Raw genomic sequence first — 22,964 nt, forward strand, 5'->3', positions numbered from 1 at the left:
ACAAAGACACCCTAAAATCTAGGGATTAAAAACTTGGAGCTGGAAATATGAATAATAGGTCCCCTTGAAGTCAGAAAAAGGGTGAGTGTGTAAGTATATGGATGATAATTTATATTATTATCACCAAAAACCTTTAGCAAAAATACTGAATATAATATTTAATATACCTTTAGTTTTGTGTATAAAGGTTTTAAAGAGACGGCGCATTTTCCAGCTGCAGCTGATTTGTGGCGATTCAGCTGTACTCCCATTTCATCCTTTTCACTTTGACTTCCTTTCTGTTCCCTTTTTTGGTTCCTCCTTCTCAATGGCGTCCTCCTGCTGTTGTTGGCTTTAAACTAAGCTGTGGAAATGAAAGTGCTTTGAAGGATAAGCAGTGTACTCAAAGGTGTGATGAGTGTCTGGGCTGAAAGTGCAGATGTGGCACTCGGGAGGGAAAAGGGTCAAGGGTAGTTCAAGGCGGGTTTTGAGCCAGATTAGATAATAAAAGAGAACAAACCTTCCTTTACTCACCGGCATGAGTAAACTTCTATTTTATTTGTTTTTTTAGTCATTCTGGCTTTTAAACTGTTGTCATGTGGCTGGTTTGTTTTGTTGAAAGCTGTTGTTAATTTCATATACAACTATATCAGTGCCAAAGCTCACAGTGTATACTTCATTTTTGAAATATTAAGTATTTATAGTCTGTAAATGAGTGATTACCATTAAAAGCGTACCAGAAGAATCCATTATTTGCCATTTTTCTCTAATTGTCCTGCCTGCTTAATCAGCTGTTACTAAACAAAGGCCATTCTCACCTCATAAACCAGGACAATGACCTGGAGCAAACAGTCCGCCATCTTCTAATCCTCCACTTTAATCCCTTCAATTTGAAACATTTTCCACAGCAAATGTGTGCCGGCTGTAGGATGTCTGTTCAGTAAGCTGAGAGGGAGAGAAAAACGTGCACAGATGTACTCTGTTTGTGTTTACCTATCAAATATGTTTTGGCCTTTTTCCACTGAAGAAAGAAAGAGGGACAGAAAAACGGTAAAGTAACAGATTCTGTGCCTTGACTGTATTTGGATCAGTCATGCTTACGTGCATAGGCTCACAACAAAAGGCTGATTTTGAGCCAGGAGAAACCTTTGCCAATGCCACTCCTCCTCTACTGGATGTGTAAATAGACATGTTTACTAGCAGGGTTGTCATATCACCTTGAAATATGACGTCAGAGTTGATTTTGAGACGTTTGTCTGCTGTCCAAAAATCACTCATCGCAGGTTTAAGGTTTTAGTATTTCCGTGTGTGTGTGTGTGTGTGTGTGTGTGTGTGTGTGTGTGTGTGTGTGTGTGTGTGTGTGAGAGAGAGAGAGAGAGAGAGGGAGACAGAGAGAGAGGGAGAGAGAGAGAGAGAGAGAGAGCAGAATATAATTCAAAACTCATCTTGTTCCTTCCTGTTCTTTAGGCTCAACTGCACTCCCTGCGCAGGGCTGTGCCCCAAGGTGTGTCTGGGTCTGAAAGTCGTGGACTCGGTCACTGCTGCCCAGGAGTTAAGAGGCTGCACCATCCTCAACGGGAGCCTGGTCATCAACCTGCGTGGAGGAAGTGAGTGTGTGCGGTTTGTTTGGCTGAATCAGATTACATCGTGCAGCAGATCAGCACAGCAGAACAACAAACACAGAGATGTTGACATTGCAGGAAACCAGGAAGATACTCCAGAATGTACAATCAAACAACCAGCAACGTTAATTAAAGAGAAAATAAAAGCTATGGGAACTCTGGAAAACATAGATGTGTGATGATTTTTGAACATTTTAAAAGCTAAAATAAATTTTAATAGGAACAAACTGCAAGCTCATAGTTTCATTTAGATTTGATGTACAGTGGTGCAGAAGTTCCTCTTCATTTGAAAGTTAATGGATGTGAATATTTAATGCAGTCATTAAAATATAAACGCTGTGCTGAAATCAATCCAGTTATATTATTTACAAAGTAAGCCTGCGATTTAATGGGAAAAAGATGAAAAGAAAATGGGAATCACAAATGAATGAAAACAGTTTGTTGTGTGTCTTTTATGAGTCATGCTGCAGAATCGGTAGTCAGTTTTTAAAGCTCATGTTTTTTTTTGTTTTTTGGGGGATTTCTGTAGACAACATAGCTGCTGAACTGGAGGCCAGTCTGGGCCAGCTGGAGGAGGTCACTGGCTACCTGACAGTGCGACGTTCCTACGCCCTCGTCTCCCTTTCGTTTTTCCGTAAACTCCGTGTTATTCGTGGAGAGGAGCAGGAAATCGGGTGAGACTCTTTCTTCTTAGCTGTTCTCATCCTTGCCATGTCCTGTAATTATGAGTTAAAAGCGGAAGGACTGACCTTTTCAAAATGTCTTTTTGTGGTAGCCGTTTCTGGTTAGACTTTCCCAAATCATACACGAGGCTTCGTTGAGACGAAGTGGAAGACGCCTGCAGCACAATGAGCTGCACTTACAGAAGAAATAGCAAAGGACAGACATGATATAAATTGAAGACTAGCCATGCTCAGATAACCTCCTGCTCATGTTACTCAAAGGAGCTTTTTGTACCCTCAGCCAAATGTCATGTATCATTAAAGTATGTTCATGCTGTCTTCACTCTTCTTTTCCAGGAATTATTCCTTCTATGCACTGGACAACCAGAACCTGCGGCAGCTCTGGGACTGGTCCAAACACAAGCTGACCATCCAGCAGGGGCGCATGTTTTTCCACTACAACTCCAAACTCTGCATGTCTGAGATCCGCAAGATGGAGGAGGTGACGGGAACCAAAGATCGTCAGGTCAAGAACGACATCGCCTCTAAGACCAACGGAGACCAGGCTTCATGTAAGACCCTCGGCCCTCGAGTCGGCTTTTGCAGGATGTTATTATAGCAACGAAAAACACCGAGTCGGGCTTGGTACATGCAAACATACTCATAGTTATTGTTATGATGGTCATTTCCTGTCCTGTGTTTGCAGAAGTCTTCCTGCAGACCTTTTACCGACATTGTGTAACTTGTGTAGGAACAACCAACAAAGCAAAGCACTCATAACCGCTATGCATGGTAACTTGGTGATCTAGGCGTTGCTCTGATTGTGACCTTTCCATCCTAATTCATATGTGTACGAGCTGGTTAACAGGATGTTATAAAACCTGGCACCAGCATGGTGCCTCGACATTGCTGGACCAAAGGTTTGACTGAAGAAATTCATGATTTCTCATCAACCTGGGAATTTTATCTCAGTTTCGTCAAAAAAATAAATAAAAATCTCCATAGTCACTTTTCAAGTTTTACATTTCCCAAGTGGGGTCCATTCTGTACCCACAGATCTTCAGTCTGTGTAACTTGGACTGTTTATATAGTTGGGATCTTGATGATCAGCTTCTGATTGGCCCTGAGTCTCTTTTTTACCCCTCAGCTGTAAAAGGCTGATGGAGTGTTGTGTCACCCTCACTTTGTGAATACAATATTTCTACAAATAGACAATGTGAGACTTTCAAATTGACGTCATAGGTGGATCTAATAGGAGGGTGATGGGGGTAAGACTGGCGGCCATCAGGGTTTTTGATAACTCTGAGTTCAGGTAGATTTCCTGTCATCCGTGTTTTACTTCTGCTGCAAAGGCCACAGAAAACATTTGAATGCCAGAGCAGTGCGTCTTCATAAATTGAGCCACAGAGATGCACAAGGCCAAGGTCGTCTTTCTTTACTGACATGTTAAAAGCCTTCGTTTTTTCTTTATCAAAGACCTTGATAAATTTGGTAAACATGTAGGAGTGAAGCTGCAGACAGCGGCGCTGAGGAGACCTTTGTTGTTGTTGTTGTGTGCTGGAAGACTTTAATTGTATGTCTGCTGTGCTTTTGAATTGTTAACCCAGTTTTGTTAGTTCTTTGTAAGCAAGAGATGTGCTTTTACACATGTTCAGCAAAGCAAATGAAAAAGGATTTAGTTTGTAAGCTGAAGAAGAATTTAAGTTTAGAAAAGTACAATTGGCTGAACAAGTGGAGTTCATGAAGATCTTCTCACAAATGAACAAAAGCAGATATGATTCCTTAGTTTTCTCCAGTCAACAGAGATTTAAAAACCTGCATAATTACTCATTATCTTTAACCTTCACTATTTCTGTCTTATGTGCTCTCAGGTGAGAACCACGTGCTCAATTTTACCCAGATTCGAACCATGAGCGATAAGATAATGATCAAGTGGCAACCTTTCTGGCCGAAAGACTTCAGAGACCTGCTGGGCTTCATGGTGCTGTACAAAGAAGCGTGAGTTCATCTCGAGTCATCAGTCAGCCACTCTCACAATCAGACTCAGAATCTGACTCGGCTCTTTGCCAAACCAATATTGTTCTAAGCTGCTCAGATACTCTGCAGAGGACAGCAGAGATACAGTAACTTCTGAAAAGTATGTTTTAAAGCGACCAGATCAGTTTTAAAGAACGTTATTGTTTGTCTGTACTCACACATCTGATACATGCTCACCAGTGTTTACTGGCCCCTCAAAAGTTTCCTATAATTAAAAGTGATCCCTATAGACCGATAAAATCTTAAGATAACATCCTGGAATACCCTCCTTTCTAACCAGAAGCGCTGTGAGCGTCACTCTAACATCAGTAATCTTATATGAGCAGATTTTCCTCTGTAGGCTGTTGAAATAAATCGATAAATTATTTTTCTTACAACAGACCGTTTCAGAACGTAACGGAGTTTGATGGGCAGGACGCTTGCGGCTCCAACAGCTGGGTGATTGCCGACGTGGACCCTCCGCGCCGAGCCACAGACGGAGAAAAAGAACAGATCGAACCGGGTCATCTAATCTTCCCCCTAAAGCCGTGGACACAATACGCCATTATGGTGAAAACCCAGCTCTCGGCCTCTGACGAGAACCAGGTCCACGGAGCCAAGAGCGAGATCATCTACGTCCGCACCAATGCCACAAGTAAGTGTGATGAGTGGATCGCAGCTTCTTCCACCTGAGTATTGCCTTGATGTAGTTGAATTGTGAAGTATATTTTGATTGAAGACTGTGGAGTTGATTTAGGAGACTTTGTCCTCATGCAGGAACTTTACTACCTGCGACTGTTTTCCACTAGTTTGTTTTTTTAATACCAAAAATGTTTTGTGACTCTACCTTAACATTATAACAGAAGCAACTTGTCAGGGTATTATTACCAACCACAGCACTACTCAGACATCAATGATGTTGCATTGTCAAGCCTGTTCTGGACCTGAATCTAAGGACTGTCCTACCAAACCAGGCATAAAAATTGCTCTGTGTAATCTAAACATGGAAACCACTGCAAACCTAGAGCTAAAGATGTATCAGCTTCTTCAAAAGCAGGTCATCGGCTGTGAAATTCTCACAGTGGAAAAGGTCAATATCTTGTCCTGTACTAGAATTCAGCTATTTTTAGGCTCATCCCGCGGTGTTACTATCATTGACTGGTGGAGTCAGTGTTGTGTGTGTTGCTGTTGCCAAAATGTCCTTGGCACAAGAACAAGGAGGAGCAAGACAGACGGCATGATTTGCTTACAGTGCCACAGACCTGCAGGGCCTTACCGCGTGCAAGGTGTCCGTATCAGTCACTCAAGCAGCCATCACCGTGCTCTTCCCCACTGCTTAATTGTACCTTGCCACCCACAGATCTCGCTGTGTGCACCATGGTGATGGCCTGTCTAGCTAGCTTCCTTTTAGACAATATACGTTTCCTTCCAGATGAACCGCATGAAACATGACATCTCTCGCTCACATGAAATAGGCTTCCAGCAGAGGCGCATCACTCACACAGACAGCCATGTCAAGCAGGGTTTTGGGTTTTTTTTGTTTTGTTTTTTTTACCCGTCTGGCAGGCGCTCCGGGTTCCTGGCCTGTGTCAAATCTAACCAACAGGGCAAAGCTGTCATTACAAATAAGCTGTTGCTGGTGAATCTTTGTCAGACAATGTGGTCTGACCAGTGTGTGGCAAGAAACAAGGACAACATAATCACAGTGTGACAACAGAGCTCAGGTCTCTGCAGCTCCCAAGGGTTCTGTCTGGCGCCCCACTTTTCTCACGTACACTCTCCTGATCAAACACTGGAAGCTCGGCAGCGTCATAACGATACTCCATCTCAGGCCAGAACACTTTTGAGATCTGAAGTGTCTCTTGTTCTTCCTCCTACTCGAAAAATCTACGTCACACTCAGAAAGAAGGCCATGTGTCAGCGATCAAATACAGGGCGATGCCAGTCACTGATCAACCCACAAGCTAGCAACCTATTTTTTCTGATCTGCAGGGCTTTTTGTTATCAGCTGACCACAACTGATACAGATTCCAGATCATGAAACCAGATGTTAAAGAAAAACAAACTTGCAAAGCTGTCAGATTTCCCCCCCCCACATATTTACTAAACCTCACCAACAACACACACTTGTATAAATTACACACACACCCCCAGCAGTTAACTCAGTGTCAACATCAGTGCATGTGACACCACAAAATAATCACCGGGGTAATTACAGTAAACTAGAAGCAAAGCAATAGCTAGTTGTTTCAGTAAAACTGTCATCAAATTGCAGCTGAATGAAAAAGTTAAAGCTACTGCCGAAAGCACCCATGAAAAGTTCGATCTTCATTCCCCGTAACCTGAAACGCTGGGCTCTGTGAGAGTTGCACGTTACAAGCATCAAACTGTAATAACAAATAACAAAACTGACGGGGAATACCCTGAGCAGGCAGCTGCTGGTCACAGAGCCAAACTGTGCCAGTAAGCGTGTTTCAGTATGAAATGCAAATTGGATAGAAAGAGGACTCCTCGTCCTGCAATAACAACAAATGCAGATGATCAAACCGCAGCCCGATCTGTGGAACAGTGCAAGTTTTCATCTCAAAGAGAGTAGAGAGTCTCAATATAGACTCATAGAGAGAGTCATAAAATAGACTCGTAGAGAGTCTATTTTATGTAAATTCAGATTCCTGGTGCTTTTAATATGTGTACATTGAAGCGAGATGTTCCTAGTTCATTAAATGTGAGTGAGGGGGAAAAATGAATAATCAGTAGAAAATTACAGTGAAAATAGTCAAAACTGAGTTTAGACATTAACCAGACGGTCCTTTGCAGCAGATAACCACAATCTTCAATAACTTCGAAACTGTTTTAATCTGCTGAAACGGCAGCTGCTGTTTGGGATGCAACAGGCCTGTGTTGAGCAGAGTGTACAGGGTGCAGAAAAGCCAAATGTAATGTCCCCATAAGTATGCAGGTTCTCAGGAGCTTAAACTTAGCTGAGTTATGGTCCTGCAGATAGCAGTGCTAGGTGGTGACACGGCCTGGATCCAGCTCTTTAATTTATGCACCAATATATGGAAGAACATGGTGTATGTTGTCTGTCTTATTTATTCATTCTATTATGCATCTATGTGATGGTAAAATAGTGGAAAGACTAATTTCCTCCTGGCAAATTTCAGAGAATTCACAAATACAGGAAGAAAGTAAATATAGAAAAGTAATTTTTTTTGGCAGCAATTCTGGTAACAGGTCATAGTATTCACGTCCCGCAAACAGCCATCCATGTGTTGATAAAACACTCTGGGCAAAAAACAAAGATTTCCCAAATTTGGGAGTCTGACTATCTAGGGAGATCATGAATGACTAATTGAACACATCACTAACAATGAGTAACAATCTCAGTATTGTTCTTTTAATGTAAAGTCATAATTTAAGTATTTATTAAGTCTTCTGTGTATTTCTGAACTGCACTCTTGGGATAAATAAGGCGATTTATTACTCGGTGTGCTTAATATACGTGTTGCTTCATTTTAATCGGCTACTTCTGTGATTTTCCCCCCAGAACCGTCGGTACCGCTGGACCCCATTTCTTCCTCCAACTCCTCCTCCCAGATCATCCTCAAGTGGAAATCTCCCAATGACCCCAACGGCAACATCACTCACTACCTGGTCTTTTGCCAGCGTCAGCCCGAGGCCAGCGAGCTTTACAAGTTTGACTACTGCCAGAAGGGTTAGCCACATTGTTTGTGGTCATTTTGTGTTTGTGCGTCTGCTTCTGTGTCCGACACGCTGAATGCTTTTCATTAGCTCGGGAGCTCGTCTCAGTTTAAGGCTCTTGACTACTACAGGCTGCTGCAGTCTACTCGTATGACACAGTAAATATTTTGTGATGTAATTCTTCTTGATGGCTTTTGTTACCTTGAAGAAAGGAAAGTGCTGTGATAGTTTTATTTAACCTAAAGTGTATTTATTATGGCAGGGCAATTAACTGAATTTTATCTATAGTTGTTGTTTTGCTTTTCAGTTAATTTGAAAACAGATATCTATCTTGTCACCATCTTAACTGGCAGGTTCCTCTTTGTTTTATTGTGCCAGTCTCTACAGATAACTCCTGTGCAAGTAGCCCGACCAGTGAGAACACAATGGCTTCACTTTCAGCACCTGAAAACAAATAACTAATAGATTTGCTGAATCTATTTTCAGAATAATGCTTTTGTTTTGTCTCATTAGCCAAAGGACCAGTGACCTTGGGTCATGGTGAAACGTATATCCACATTTCACTAGAATCACTAATTCCCCTACAGTTTTGGTAAGAATTTGATCAGACTTGCACATAATAATAGGTCTCCACGATAGGTTCAAAGTTCAGGTTAAATATGTCCAATAACCTCTGAATTTGAATGCACTCTGCCCCAGATGAGCTACTACGTCATTGCTGTTCTGGTATTGAAAATCCAGCTTTTGTCTTTACAGCCGTGTGAGGGAGTCTTAACAAGTTTCCGTAGGTGAACCTGCACAAACATCATTAATGGTTGTTGTACTACCCTTTCATTTTTGTCTGACACTTGGGGTCTCTCCCTCAGTCCAGTGCAGGCTCTATGCACCAGAGCTGTTTGTTAGCTGATGACTTGGGACACATTCCCTCTCCACGGGTTCATTATCTCAGGAAGCCACTGTTTCCTCCATCGGCACCTTTGGACCTCCTGTGGTGAAGGCAAAGGATGGAGGAGACCAGTGGATGAAAGACAAACTGAATAATCAAAAAGAAAACACACTGTTTAAAATATATTTTAAATGATGTTCCCAAAGGAAATGAGTCACCCAAACCAAAACACTGGCCTGTTTTTTCTAAAAGTCACTAAACAAGGAAATGAAATTGAGTAAAGTTGTGTCTTTTGTTAGGGCTGCAGTGCATAACTGAAACTAAATGAAACGTGGTACTAAAACAGCCATATTCTTCATCCACTTTAACTCCAATTCAGGAAGACTTCATATCTTAGTTGATTTATTTTGGTCGTAGCCCAGCCTGCATGTGTGCCTTTCCATCACTGCCCGTCTGTGTCAACGCAATCGCTCCTTTTTTAAACTCCCATAACGCTCGCTCATACAGAGATGGGAGTCTGCAGGGAGGTCGTGTCACTCGTAATTTATCTCCAGCAGAGAGAATGAGGACCTGGGGATGACAGTGACAGACATGCCACCGGGGCATGGGGGGTGCGAGGGGTTGTGCATAAGACTGTGTTGTGTATCCGTGTTTATCGCACCTGTCATCCCAAACTGCCTGGCTGAAATGCATTTTTATTCTCTCCTGACTACGTGTCACTAGGGATGAAGGTGCCATCACGACTGCCCACTCAGGTGGACAGTGACGAGGAGCAGAAGTGGAACCAGACAGAGGAGCAGGGCCAGGGGACACGATGTTGCGCCTGCCCCAAAACCGAAAAGGAGCTCAAGAAGGAAAAAGAGGACTCAGAGTACCGCAAAACCTTTGAGAATTACCTACACAATGAAGTCTTTGAGATCAAGTAAGACTCCTGACAACAAACCTGCACAGGAACAATAACAGTCACTAAAAATGTCCTATGTTTGTTTGTTTGTTTGTTTTATTGGCCTGACTTTTTTAATCATTTTTAAAGGGTTGGATGCACATAACAAGTAATGTGGTTTCTGTGTTTGAATAACTTTAAATTTGACCTCTGTCATCTAGACGCTCGAGAGACCGGCGTGATCTGAATGGCATCGCCAACCGAACGTTTTCCTTCCTAACCACCGCACCAAGCCCTCGCGCGGGTACGAGCATCCCCGAGGATGAGGAAGCCTTTGAAAGCACCAAGACCGTGGTCACCGTCCATGCCAAGGAGTCCACCATTATCTCCGGCCTGCGCCACTTCACCAGCTACCAGATCGAGGTCCATGCCTGTAACCACCCAACCGACCCGGCGCGCTGCAGCATGGCGGCGTATGTCAGCGCACGCACAATGCCTGAAGGTAAAGAGGCATTGCTAACGTTACCAAGGAACTTGGTTATGTAGGTCTGTGTAATAAACCCGGATCTCTTTTAGCTAACCTTCTTCTGACTCGCTCCTTGTTGCAAATAGAAAGTTTGAAAAGAAATGACCATATTTGGGATTTCCCCTCTCTGGGACATCATACAGAGCCAAAAGTAGTAAAAACCTGTGTATAACAGAGTGTTTAGCACAGAATGAACCCCTGAGCTTTTGTCTGTGAAGGTTCTCAGTCATCCAGGTCATCGTAGTCAAAGGAGCTTGCAAAGAAAAGCGCCTGGACTTCTTTAAGTTGCTTGAAGACGGATGAGAGGTGAAACGTCTTCAAGCAACTTAAAGAAGTCCAGGCGCTTTTCTTTGCATGCTCCTTTGACCCCTGAGCTTTTGGCTCACAGGAAACAGTTTTTAATATGAGCAGCTCATCTTTTATTTACTCCAAACACGCCCAACTCTTCACACAAATATGACTCATGTCGTTTTGTTCGCCACAGACAAAGCCGATGACATCTTGGGTCTCATCAAATGCGAGGTGACAGAGAAAACAGTACACATCACCTGGATGGAACCGCAAGCCCCGAATGGGATGATCATCCTGTATGAGATCAACTACAAGAAGCTGGGTGACTCTGAGGTGAACATGTCCACAGGCTTCCACATCTGCATGCACATTTGTCATGGCTTTACTGCCTTAGTATATGTAATAGTTTGAATCTTGAATGGCAGAGTTCATTGCAAGTTCATGCCAATGCAAATGGTTCTTACACCAAGCAATTTTTATATTCCTCTTTCTCATTAAACATAATGACTTTGGCTTTCAATGGAAAACAATATAGAAGAAACAAATTGTTCAGCTTAAAGCTCACCACACAGCACAGACGGCTAAAAGCAACGCTTATTATTTGGTCTGTTGGTCTCACTAATGTCATTTGGGAGATAACCTTAATGGAGGAGTAATTTTAACGATGCACCATGTTTTAGTTGCTATAGAGATCAGTTAGTCAGAACATCTTGTTGATGCTGGTGATTTTATTTGTAGTGCAAAACAAACCAAAAGAGTAACAAACTTGTTTTTAACGCACAGATATGAAACAAAATGAGTCTAAATTAAGTTTTAAACTTTCCAAACTTGAACGGCCGCGTTGTTCCTCCGCAGGAGCTGCACTACTGCGTGTCGAGGAACATGTACAAAGCGAGTCGCGGCTGCAGACTGAAAGTGATGCATCCTGGGAATTACACGGTGAGAATCCGGGCCACCTCACTGGCTGGGAACGGATCATGGACCGAGCCCACGTACTTCTACGTCGAGGATCCAAGTAAGTAGACAGAATGAGTTCAGACATGGTTTGTCTACGGACACCTTCTGTTTTCTGAAGGCATGTGTAGACGGGTTTGTCCATTTATTACAGTCTGATCTATATCACGTTCTTTGTAAAACATGATGAAAATGTATGTTTTCTTCTTGGCTATCAGTATATTTTGATTTATGCACTAATAAGAAAAAAAGTAATCTCTCTTCTATAAACCTTGGCACTCTAATGTGCCAGCAAAATTAAAACAAAGATTTTGAACTTAGCTTTATGGAGTGTTTGGATATTAATTTACAAATATAAGTAAATATAAGTTTCAGCATGGTGACTTTGCTCTAGTCTTGCCTGATCTGACCAAATCCTGCTAAATCAGTTGTCTATTTTAGACACACAAAAATAATCTAATTGGCCTGCTGTGCACACAAAATTATAAAAGCTTTCAAAACCGTGTTTAATAAAGCACCTCCTGTGGTCCTACCTAAGAAACCAAGGTGCTTATATTAAATTTTATACAGTTTGATGTTCTTATTTTGACCTGCTGCTGAAAAAACCCCTCTGAGTACAGCTCAGAAATGAGTGTAAATACAAATAAATGCAGAATTTTAACTTGAAAACACGCAGACAGACACCTGGCATGACTCAGTCTTCTTAAACCAAATCAAAAGCTTGTACTTGAAGCAGATTAGGATCACAGAGCAGCATATTGATCCCAGCTTAGCAGGTTTATTGTGTGCAGCTTGTTTTTGTTTTTCACCTGAAATTTGACTCACTGTCCGGGCGGACTTGTTGAACAGGCGATCCTCTGCATGTCGTCAAGATCGTCATCGGGCCCGTCATCTGCTTTGTCCTGGTGCTGTTTGTGGCTTTGGTAGGCTTCGTCATGTTCAAGAAAAGGTAAATATCTTTCACATCCGGCTCATTAGTCATTCTCTTATTATTCGACGTGTTACCAGTGTTCTTATTAAGCTTGTTTTATTTTTTTCTCCTTTTAGTCAAACCCAAGGACCCAGCGGGCCCATCTATGCCTCTTCAAATCCCGAGTATCTCAGCACTGATGGTAAACAGGGTTTGGGTCTCCTGTCAACAACAGAATAGTTAATGATTTTAGCTAATTTAAGGGATTTTGACAACTTAGTAGCAATTACACATCAGCGTTATCAGCGATTGGATCCCCTGGTTTGTGATTGGCTGGTGAAATTGTTCCTGGTGGATCAACTATTAAACTAACTGTTGCACCACGACATCTCTGCAGGATCTCATTAAATTAGTTTTGTTAGCATGAATTTAATTGCTGCTGCATTTTCTACTCTCACTTGCAAAGATTTAATCCAATAAGATCTACTATTGCATTAGTTGATAAACATTATTTTTGGGGTTTCAGCAGTACAACTAATGAAATTTGGATTTAATTTCATAATGTTATTCACATAGTTTATTTTATTTTATTATTAGTAATGATGGGCATGCCTGTTTTCCTATGCATTTAAATGTTTTTTCTTTCCCTTTTTCTTTTTGCAGTGTATGAGGAAGATGAGTGGGAGGTGCCCAGGGAGAAGATCACCATTTTGCGGGAACTGGGTCAAGGCTCCTTTGGCATGGTCTATGAGGGCATTGCCAAGGACATTGTCAAAGGCGAGGGTGAAACACGAGTAGCGGTGAAGACGGTGAACGAGTCGGCCAGCCTGCGGGAGAGAATCGAGTTCCTGAACGAGGCCTCCGTCATGAAAGCCTTCAGCTGCCACCACGTGGTAAAGAGAAGCAACATGTTTTTCTCATGTTGTTCATGAGCAGAGGACATTGATGGTTTTGGTTACTGGCGATGTGTAAAAGTTTAAGGTGGGGTTGGAAGCAGTGGGCCGTAGCTGTGTGTGTGTGTGTGTGTTAGCTGTTATTTTTGAGTATTTAGAACAGAAAGTACTAAATGTACTAAAATCAGAGCTGTGTGAAAGGCAAGCACCTGCTTCACCTGCTGACTTCTAATTCCCGTTTTTGAAAAAACTAAACTACATTAAGATGAAAATCCCCATGTTTCTATCTGCCAGGTGCGTCTGCTGGGTGTGGTGTCTAAGGGGCAGCCCACCCTGGTGGTTATGGAGCTGATGACCCACGGAGACCTGAAGAGCTTCCTGCGCTCTCTGCGACCCGACGCTGAGGTAAAACATTAGTTTGAATTATGTTTATTCTTCTTTTAGTTCAGACTGTACTTCTGGTTTCTTTTCTTCTTTTCACTTCTGCATTTTGTGAGTATAATAGGCAAACTAGGCTTAGGTTGCATTTTCTTGACTTTATGCAAAACAATCTTTTATAACTGGATGCGGAAATTATTTTTACACTGAGCAGCATAAAAGCTTTTAAAGCGTCATGTTTTAACTGGGCTAATTCTGCTCAGTCGAGGAGCTATTGCTGCTCTTACTGACACATTAGGCTCTACTTTGGTTCTTAGTGAGGTCTTATCTAGAGAGGTGCTTTAAAGATACATTCAGTTTACTGCAAAAGTGCAGATAAACAACACTTTAAATCCATCAGTGTTTAAAGTAAGCAGCTGTTAACAAAGTTGGAGTCATAGGGTATTTTTCCTGGTGAAACATCTGCTATTTTGTTTCCAGTCAGATTGTTTTGGACTAAATCACATCTACAGAATAATAGTGTGTTACATCAGAGACTGTGTGCACAAATATGGATCAGTTTATGTGGCATTAACACTGAAGCCTTCAATATCAAAATCTGCATTTTCTTTTAATACATGTTGAGGGGGCTTCTGTGTACAAAGCGATGCGGCGCCTTTTTAAGTAAACATGCAGATGCCGTTTTTGTTAGAGCAGAAGCAGGGCTGAGCTGCAGGATGCTGACAGAAGGTTTTAGCAGTAAAGCCAACTGAAAACATGGCAGCTGCCTTGAAACGGGTGGCTGGTGTGTTGGGAGCAAGGTTATAATAATTCACTAATCTAAAAACTAAAATGACTTAATATTGATTTTCTTGTTTTACTACGGTGACCTGACCAGACCTCAGAAAGAGAACAAGTCCAGAAATTTACTTTTTATTTTTCTAATTTTCATAAGATTAAAACACATCTCATTGATCCATCTTTGTTTATTTTCTTTCAGTTTTTAACTTGAAGATGTTAAACTGTGTCCGTTCTCTGAACTATTGTACTTTAGTTTTTGCATTTTTTTTAACTTGTGAAAAGAACATCATTGATCAATCACAGAGTTAACAATACAGTATGGTAACAAAAAATGTATGTGTGTTCAGTGTGCGCACTTTTGCCTTTTTAGCTGAGACGTGTGCTGGATGAGGATTTGGGACATAAAAGTGTGTTTGGGGGTTTTTTTTAATCAGAAACTGTTCAGTTGGCTACATTTTTCAGGCATAGTTTTGAGAAACAGTGTAGTTAACACAACAAACAGTGGAAATCTGAAATCTGCTGTATGGCTAGATAATGAGTCAAGTGTTTGTACAATATTTTGCTTGGTTGATCTTCAGTCTGATATCATGAAAAACTACTACTTAAACTGAAATTGAACATCTTTAAGATTAAAAATGTAATTTGCAATGAGTAAAACTCACTCTGGAAATTAAACTGGAACTAAATTGATTAAACTAAATTGAATTCAAAACTAAGAAAACTGCAAAAGTGTTTCTGAACTGACATGCTATGTTTGTTGACATCTGCACAAACCTCATTATTTTTCTGATAAGTTCTGAGTGTTCAAACTGAAAGTCGAGCCTGTGTCGGGGTGTTATGTTGTGTAACCGTGTACGATGTGTTATCTTGTCAATAATTTACCTAAAGTGTAATAATATAATGACTGTGCCTAGGGCTGCTCGATTATGGCAAAAATGATAATCATGATTATTTTCACTGAAATTGAGATCTCGATTATTTTACGATATTTATTTAACAATAACAATGTATTGAATAATGACTTTAAAGATTGTTAAAAAATAATATAAAATAGTGTGCAAATACTGATAACAGTGCAAATGTCTGCAATATAAAAAATAAATGAAAAATGTAAACATCTATGTTTAGTGAACTTTGCAGTTATTTTGTTATCGTTTTTATCGTTTACTCGGTTTTCCTTGGTCTTTTCACGTGTGTTATGAATAAATTTTCTTTTTTTCAGTACCGGTACTAGTTTTACTTTGTTGTATTTATCCGCGACACCTTAAAGGCGGGTCCATGAAAATATTGTCGGGCATAAACCGGACCGTGGCGCAAAAAAGGTTGGAGACCGCTGCTCTTAATTGTTGTGACACGTGTTCGAAATGCAGACAGGTGCGCTCGATTTGCCACATGGAGCAGCGTGAGAGTAAAGCACAAGGGAGGGGCTAATAATCTACTCAGTCACTTTAATGATCGTTGAAAGCCCAGATCGTAATCGTGATTAAAATTCAATTAATTGAGCAGCCCTAACTGTGCCAAACCTTTTGTTGGTAGATCAGAATTTCAAAGTCTGTCTCATGTTCCTCAGAATAACCCTGGCCGTCCACCACCCACTCTGAAGGAGATGATCCAGATGGCTGCTGAGATTGCGGATGGCATGGCTTACCTCAACGCCAAGAAGTTTGTTCACAGAGACTTGGCAGCCAGAAACTGCATGGTAGCTCACGATCTTACAGTCAAAATAGGAGGTAAGAATTCATAAAGTAAATGGGCACAAAAAACTGCTTAGATTTTGGTGCCTCATAGTGGAAGCATGAAAAGCCAACAATGCACTGTCACACTGATGGGTGTTTATATTCAGTCATCAGACATTACTAAGACAGTATTCAAATCCACAGCTTTAGGTGCCATGTATTGACTGAACAGGTGTGAGCAGAAGCAATGGTAATGGCACCCTTATAATTAAGATAAATTAGATATATCCTGAATACAAAAGGGAACTTCACAAGGTTACACAAGCTGATATCACAGCAGATAGTGAATGTAAAATAACAACCACCAGATCTTTCTGATAATTGGTGCAGGTTTGGCTGTAATTTGGAGTCTGATTTATGTTTTCCTTCCAGACTTTGGTATGACCAGAGACATCTATGAGACCGACTACTACAGGAAAGGAGGGAAGGGTCTGCTGCCCGTCAGGTGGATGGCACCTGAGTCTTTGAAGGACGGCGTCTTCACTGCACATTCAGACTGCTGGTTAGTGACACGTGTGAATTTTAGACTCCTTCTCCTCCTTCATCCTTTACTTCTCACTTTTGAAACCATCCATGTGGAAGTTTTAAATATATGACAGATATTTAGGCGACATGGGAGCAGACAGCATTGTTTATCAGTATCACCTGCACCTGTCTGCACTCTGTCTATCTGTTAACAGCATCAATCATGTTTGCAGGCAGATTTATTCTAGGGTCTAATTGCTGCGTTTTCATTCTCCTCATGTCGTTCCCTCTTCTTCGCTTGTTTACCAGGTCATTTGGGGTGGTGCTGTGGGAGGTAAGCACGCTGGCTGAGCAGCCGTACCAGGGCATGTCCAACGAACAGGTCCTCAAGTTTGTCATGGAAGGAGGCTTCCTGGACCGGCCGGACAACTGCGCTGACAGACTGTGAGTATGATCACGGGGATTTGGTGGCTACGCACTGAGAAAAACAACTTCTCCTGCTTAAACTACAAACTGTGTCAAAACACTTTTAAGCAGTTATTTCACAAGTCCACAGTCAAAAGTTGAACTTTATTCAATTTAGATCACTGAGATTGGAAGTGAAGCATAGGATTTCATGATGTTCATAAATAACTATTAACGATGTGCTAAAATACATTATAAAATGGAATGTGCAGGGTGCTAAATCTGAACTCAGCTGTGAGAGCAAATATGTAAATATTTTTTTAAAGAAAAAAAAAAGAAGCTGCTAACAGATGTACAGTTTACTTTTTAGTTTCCTAAAACAGCTGGGCAGAGCAGTTTTTAGCAGGTGTTGCTTAAAGTGTGCTCTCAGGGTGGCCATATTTTTAGCTGTTGATGTCTGAGCATTTGCTGCAGCAGGACAGTGACTCAAAATAATCAGTGCACATGGACAACAGAGGTGAGGGGAAGGGAATAATATAAATCAGGGAGTTGGTTTTGTTTTTAATGTTGTTTATTAAAAGGATAATATCGTATCTATGAAGCCTGATCAGGTGAAGTTGATTTGACTGAAATATTCTTAACAGAACAACCATAAGTACATTATAAAAATAAAGATGTAGACAGTTCAGCTCCTAATCTCCCCGTCTCATCCTGCAGACACAACCTGATGCAGATGTGCTGGCAGTACAACCCCAAGATGCGTCCCACCTTCCAGGAGATCATCGAGATGCTGCGGGAGGACCTGCATCCAACCTTCCAGGAGGTCTCCTTCTTCTACAGCGAGGAGAACAAGCCGCCAGAGAGCGAGGATTTCGACCTGGACATGGAAAACATGGAGAGCATACCACTGGACCCCTCGTCGTACTCGCAGAGGGAGCAGTGTTTGGACAGGGACGAGGCCTCCTCCATGGGCCTGAGGGGCAGTTACGAGGAGCATCACATCCCGTTCACACACATGAACGGGGGAAAGACCAACGGACGAATACTGGCCCTACCACGGTCCAGCCCCTCCTAACATACTGTACACATCCCACACAAACTCATTGATGCTATAGATTTAAATATATTTTTGTTGTTTTTGTTGTTTTATATAGCTCACACTCAAACACTCTCCTCAGCAGCCCCTCAGTGCATATCTCAGGACCTTATTTTTCTCTTCAGATGCCACAAACACACACTACAGCAAGTCCAAGCTCGGACGCCAGAAGACACTTTTTGTATTTAAGGATGAATCTCCTGTGTCTCTCTTGTTCATGATTGTAGGTTATATACTGTATATAAATATATATATATTGCCAAGTTTGTGCTAGTCTGGGTGGATATTCGATTCAACTGTGAAACAAACTCTTGACAAACAAGAAGGCTGCTAACCCCACTGACCCCCCACCCCTAATTCTAGACTCCGTCTCCTCTCCCTTATTTCATCACAAGAGTTCATCCTGAGTTTTTGGGGAAAAGAGAAAAAAAAGTGCCCTTCTATTTTGTCTGTGGCCTACATCACACATCATGGAGCTGCGTCTGAATCTTTGCACGCACACGAAGACGAACTGAAAAGGAAAGCTTCGGGAGCTCCCTGCTGGATGGTCAGAAGCGGCCCATCCTCGAACAAACTCTTATTCACTGGAGAAGCTGGCTGAAGCAGCCTACCTCCTCACACTCTGCAGTATTCCAAAAAAGGCACACGGGATACACACAGGACGTTTGTCGGGTTCTGTTTTTTAATTTATATAATGGTCTTTCTTTTTTGTTTTCTCCTTTTTCCCTACTTATTTTTGTTTTGGAGTTTTCACACTTATAGCTGAAGGATATTTAAACTGTTTTCAAAAACACGTTGCCGAACGAGTTCCTCAGATTGACCAATAGCTGCTTCGTTGGTATATTTTAGTGGGTATAGAAGATAAAAAAAAATATATATATATATATAAATGTTATATTGATGTTTTTGTACATAGTTGATGTCAATTTTGAGGTATTTCCGGTCATAGAAAATGTTTTTACATGTTAGTCTATTACCTTTATTTTTTCTAATCCAGAAAATCATACTAATTAGCTTTTTTGGACTCATGATCAACCAACAGCACTTGGTCTTTTTACTATGTGATCTATGTGATGCCCGGGGGAAGGAGTGTGTGGCGTCTTCGGCTTAAGATGTTTGCCCGTCATATCAAGATCAAATAAAATAGTGCTGTAAATAATGCAGCGAGATGCATTTGTGAGTAGGCTCTGCCACTGCTTGTCTTATTTTTCCAGCATGTTTGTGTTCACAAAATGGTTATGTGTAAATTTGATGTTTGTGTTTTTCCCCAGTGAGTACAACACATCTGAAGCATTTTGTTTACCTAAAAAATATCATATACATACACAGAAGTTAGTTTACATACAAAGTGGCGGCTCTGCGTTACTTCAACACTTGATGCTGTGATGTTTCTGGGTGTCTTTGCCATAGCAACAAACACCTGTCACTTACAAAGCAACCTAGCCAAGCTTTGGTTAGGAGTTGGCTATCTGTCTGTTACTAAACAACATGGTGATGATTAAACTCTCCTTCACTTTGATGCTGAACTCCACAGCCGGCTACCTCACGCTCTACTGATATATTTCTAACGGGATTTGATTGGCTGAATCCGGCTCTTTTACCAGGAGTGAAGAAACAAATCTACAATTCAGCAGCATACGACTTCACCCCATTCAAAGTAGAGATGGACCGATCCGATATTAAGTATCTGTCCGATACTGGCCTAAATTACTGGATCGGATATCGGAGAGAAATAAAAAATGTAATCCGATCCATTAAATATCAAAAAAGCACCTCACAAAACTTGCGACATGGCGTAACTCGGCTCATAACCGTAGCGTGTTGGAGCAGTATGCATCACGTGATAGAGCGGCTGTGGCGTGCGAGATCTGTTGTCTGGTTCAGCATTTGGAGCTTCGCTACCAAAGTGGCATTTCATCTCCGAGAAAGTTATCCCAGAGAGAAGTAAAGCAAGTGTGTAAGTTCATCTCTGAATGTTTGTAAAGCATTCCAGCATTAAGCTCAACAACCTGAACAGCCTCTTCTCTCTCCTGCTGCCACTTCAATCGTGAAACTGATCAATGATCAGCTGATCAGCTTTTCTGTCGCGAGTGTATGTCTCTCATGTTTGTTTATCGGCCACTTCGCGCCAGAAAGAGGAAACCAGCGGCTGAACAACAGCAGCACGTTTAAGCTTGATAAGCTGTTGTTAGAATTTATTTAATATTACTTTGTACACCACGATCTTTTTCTACTTAGCTGACAGCTGGTAACTGTGCAGGGGCGGATCTAGCAAAGTTTAGCCAGGGGGGGGGGGGCGATAGGGCATTAACAGGGAGAAGGGGGCACAAAGAAATACTTTTCTTTCTTATTCTCATTTAAAATGTCTAGTTTTTAATAATTATCTGAATCTTACACCCAAAGTTTTAATCTGATGTAAAATGTATAGAAGTCCATTACTGTATATAGTAACTGTTAAGTCTAATATACCTTAATATACACTTTTTCCTTTGGGAAGATACCATCTGTGCAGTCTGCACTTCTGTTGAAGAAAGATGTTGAATCTATTTAATTATTCTTGAAAAATAATGGATTTCTGTGCATTTTCTTTCACACTGAATCAAATTAAAGTTGATTACATCGATTAAGCATCATGAGGTGGAGGGTGGTTCCCAATTTCTTTTTTTTGCTGGGAGCTTGCAACCCTATTAATTAGGTTGCTTATGATATCACTATGAAATATTTTGGGTACATTGTATTTTTTTGCATACAGGTATAACAGAATAGCTTTAGTGTTTGTTTGTTTGTTTTTAACTTGAATTTGAACTTATACAAAATGCAGCAAGATATTACAAAAACAGTTTTAATTAAAAAACACTATATCAGATTCATATCGGTATCGGCCGATATCCAAATTTATGATATCGTATCGGACATAAAAAAGTGGTATCATGCCATCTCTAATTCAAAGCAAATGACAGTAGAGAGCTGTGAATTCTCATTACATGTAAGATCAACCAAATCTGAAAAAAGTTGCCACCTTACATCATCAAAATCAAATTGTTTGTGTGGTTACTGAAGCAATTCAACAGTTTTTCCCTCAAAATGTGAAAATCTGCAGTTAGAATTATTTTGTACAGCATTTTTGCTGGTACTAAGTAATTACTGTAGTTAGCCAGATGGAGTTTTCAGGACTCTTTCCCCATTGTACACCCACCAGGGTAATCCTTGTTTCTTTTCTGAACTGAGCAGTTTATGATATTTCAGGCCTGTTTCTAGAACAAAATGATTAGGTATGGATCAGAAATTTTTGAGGATAATCTCTCCCTGTATAGCCTACTTCTCTTTCCTTGGGAGAATGGCTGCTAAACTATGTCTTTAATGTTATATATTAATATGTCGAAACATACTTCATTAGGGCTACAAGTGAGTTTGTCAAATACTAAAAAATGTTGATGGGGGAACAGTTAACGCTTAAGTAAAAACTAACCAAATCCACTTTACACTTTTTCCAAGTGTCACTATTATGGAATATATCATTTTTACAGTAGTAAAAAAGGCACCAGTCTATGGTCTGTGACTTCTTTCTACCTACATTTTGATACCAAGATTCATAGCTGGAAGGTAAAATTTTGCATCAAGTGTACATGAGTTAGTGCTGTGTAGCTGACCTGGCACTTCTACTCCATGTCTGCGTGGGTTCTCTCCAGGTACTTCAGCTTCCTCTCACACAGTCCTCAGACATCGAATTAGGTTGTATGGTGATTCTGTTAGGCCTGTGGCATATTGGCAACCTGTCCAGAGTGCACCCTGCCTCTCACAGCTTATGCTGTGACCCTGAGTTGGATGAATGGATGGATCGATCTGCTAAATAATGTAAAACTGTACTTGAGACTGAATTGTGTTTTGTTGTTTACTGGATATTGTTGTTTGTTTTGTTATATCTGGGCCTGCAGGATAGGATCAATTAAGCTGAACTTCCACACAGTTGATAGTGAAATGGCGCCCCCTAGTGCATATCACTGTATATATGTCACAGGATTCTCCACAGCATTACATATACAAACATTTCAGATGCAGTGCATGATGTGACTAAATTAGCTTTCAGTGTGTACTGTTTTAAAAGTTTAACAGCTAAGCTGAGGTTACATGCACTAGTGAAACAATCTGTAACTCTGTGGTGTCTCACTCACTCAGAATATATCCCTTAAAACAGCTTCTAAATGGAAATGAAGAGAGTCACATTTAAGTCTTGCTTGCTTATACACTCAAATCCCTCTGAAGCTACTATGATAATTTCCTGAGGTAGTGCTGCTGGACAAAACCCAAACTGATTTTTCTCTTATGATACCTTAGCATTCTGAAACTGATGGAAATCATTCAAAGTTAGTTTAAGGAGCTTAGAAAGAAAGCAACTGGACTTCTTTAAGTTTCTTGAAAACGTTTCACCTCTCATCCATGAAGCTTCTTCAGTTTTAAAACCAAAATGTGGAGAGTCCCAAGTATTTAATCCCTGGTGGGAGTTGTCCCTTAAGAGTTGTCACTATTGATCATCTGGCTCACCACATGAGCCACGGTGTGAAAAAAGGCGTCGGTCATTATCAACAGAAGTTTCAGGTGAGGGATCTCAAAACTGCATTATAGGTGGCAGACAGTTGGTGTTGCAAAGTCTGTTCAAAGATTTTTCATTCAGTGGACACAGATGGCCCCTTTCGCTTCTCTTTCAAACCATCTGTCTTCTCTGTCCAAAGTGTGAACATCAGCATCCTTAAAAGTGTGACCTTTATCCTTTAGATGATGC

General features: G+C 41.0%; 1 protein-coding gene across 1 annotated transcript in view; it reads left to right on the top strand.

The window, feature by feature from the left end:
• The window catches only part of insra (insulin receptor a), a 54,257-nt gene extending 34,893 nt beyond the window's left edge, over nucleotides 1-19,364 (top strand). The window contains exons 4-21 of the mRNA XM_026150677.1: nucleotides 1,447-1,586; nucleotides 2,131-2,275; nucleotides 2,621-2,835; nucleotides 4,135-4,261; nucleotides 4,681-4,934; nucleotides 7,827-7,994; nucleotides 9,591-9,789; nucleotides 9,972-10,252; nucleotides 10,761-10,900; nucleotides 11,423-11,582; nucleotides 12,371-12,470; nucleotides 12,569-12,633; nucleotides 13,095-13,324; nucleotides 13,619-13,729; nucleotides 16,053-16,212; nucleotides 16,591-16,720; nucleotides 16,993-17,127; nucleotides 17,806-19,364. Of these exons, the coding sequence (XP_026006462.1) occupies nucleotides 1,447-1,586; nucleotides 2,131-2,275; nucleotides 2,621-2,835; nucleotides 4,135-4,261; nucleotides 4,681-4,934; nucleotides 7,827-7,994; nucleotides 9,591-9,789; nucleotides 9,972-10,252; nucleotides 10,761-10,900; nucleotides 11,423-11,582; nucleotides 12,371-12,470; nucleotides 12,569-12,633; nucleotides 13,095-13,324; nucleotides 13,619-13,729; nucleotides 16,053-16,212; nucleotides 16,591-16,720; nucleotides 16,993-17,127; nucleotides 17,806-18,163 (3,118 nt within the window). The 3' untranslated portion in view covers nucleotides 18,164-19,364. The remainder of the gene's footprint in view (nucleotides 1-1,446; nucleotides 1,587-2,130; nucleotides 2,276-2,620; nucleotides 2,836-4,134; nucleotides 4,262-4,680; nucleotides 4,935-7,826; nucleotides 7,995-9,590; nucleotides 9,790-9,971; nucleotides 10,253-10,760; nucleotides 10,901-11,422; nucleotides 11,583-12,370; nucleotides 12,471-12,568; nucleotides 12,634-13,094; nucleotides 13,325-13,618; nucleotides 13,730-16,052; nucleotides 16,213-16,590; nucleotides 16,721-16,992; nucleotides 17,128-17,805) is intronic.
• The last annotated feature ends 3,600 nt before the right edge of the window (nucleotides 19,365-22,964 follow it).

The sequence above is a fragment of the Astatotilapia calliptera genome, chromosome 18, assembly GCF_900246225.1.
Source record: "Astatotilapia calliptera chromosome 18, fAstCal1.2, whole genome shotgun sequence".
Taxonomy (NCBI): Eukaryota; Metazoa; Chordata; class Actinopteri; order Cichliformes; family Cichlidae; genus Astatotilapia; species Astatotilapia calliptera.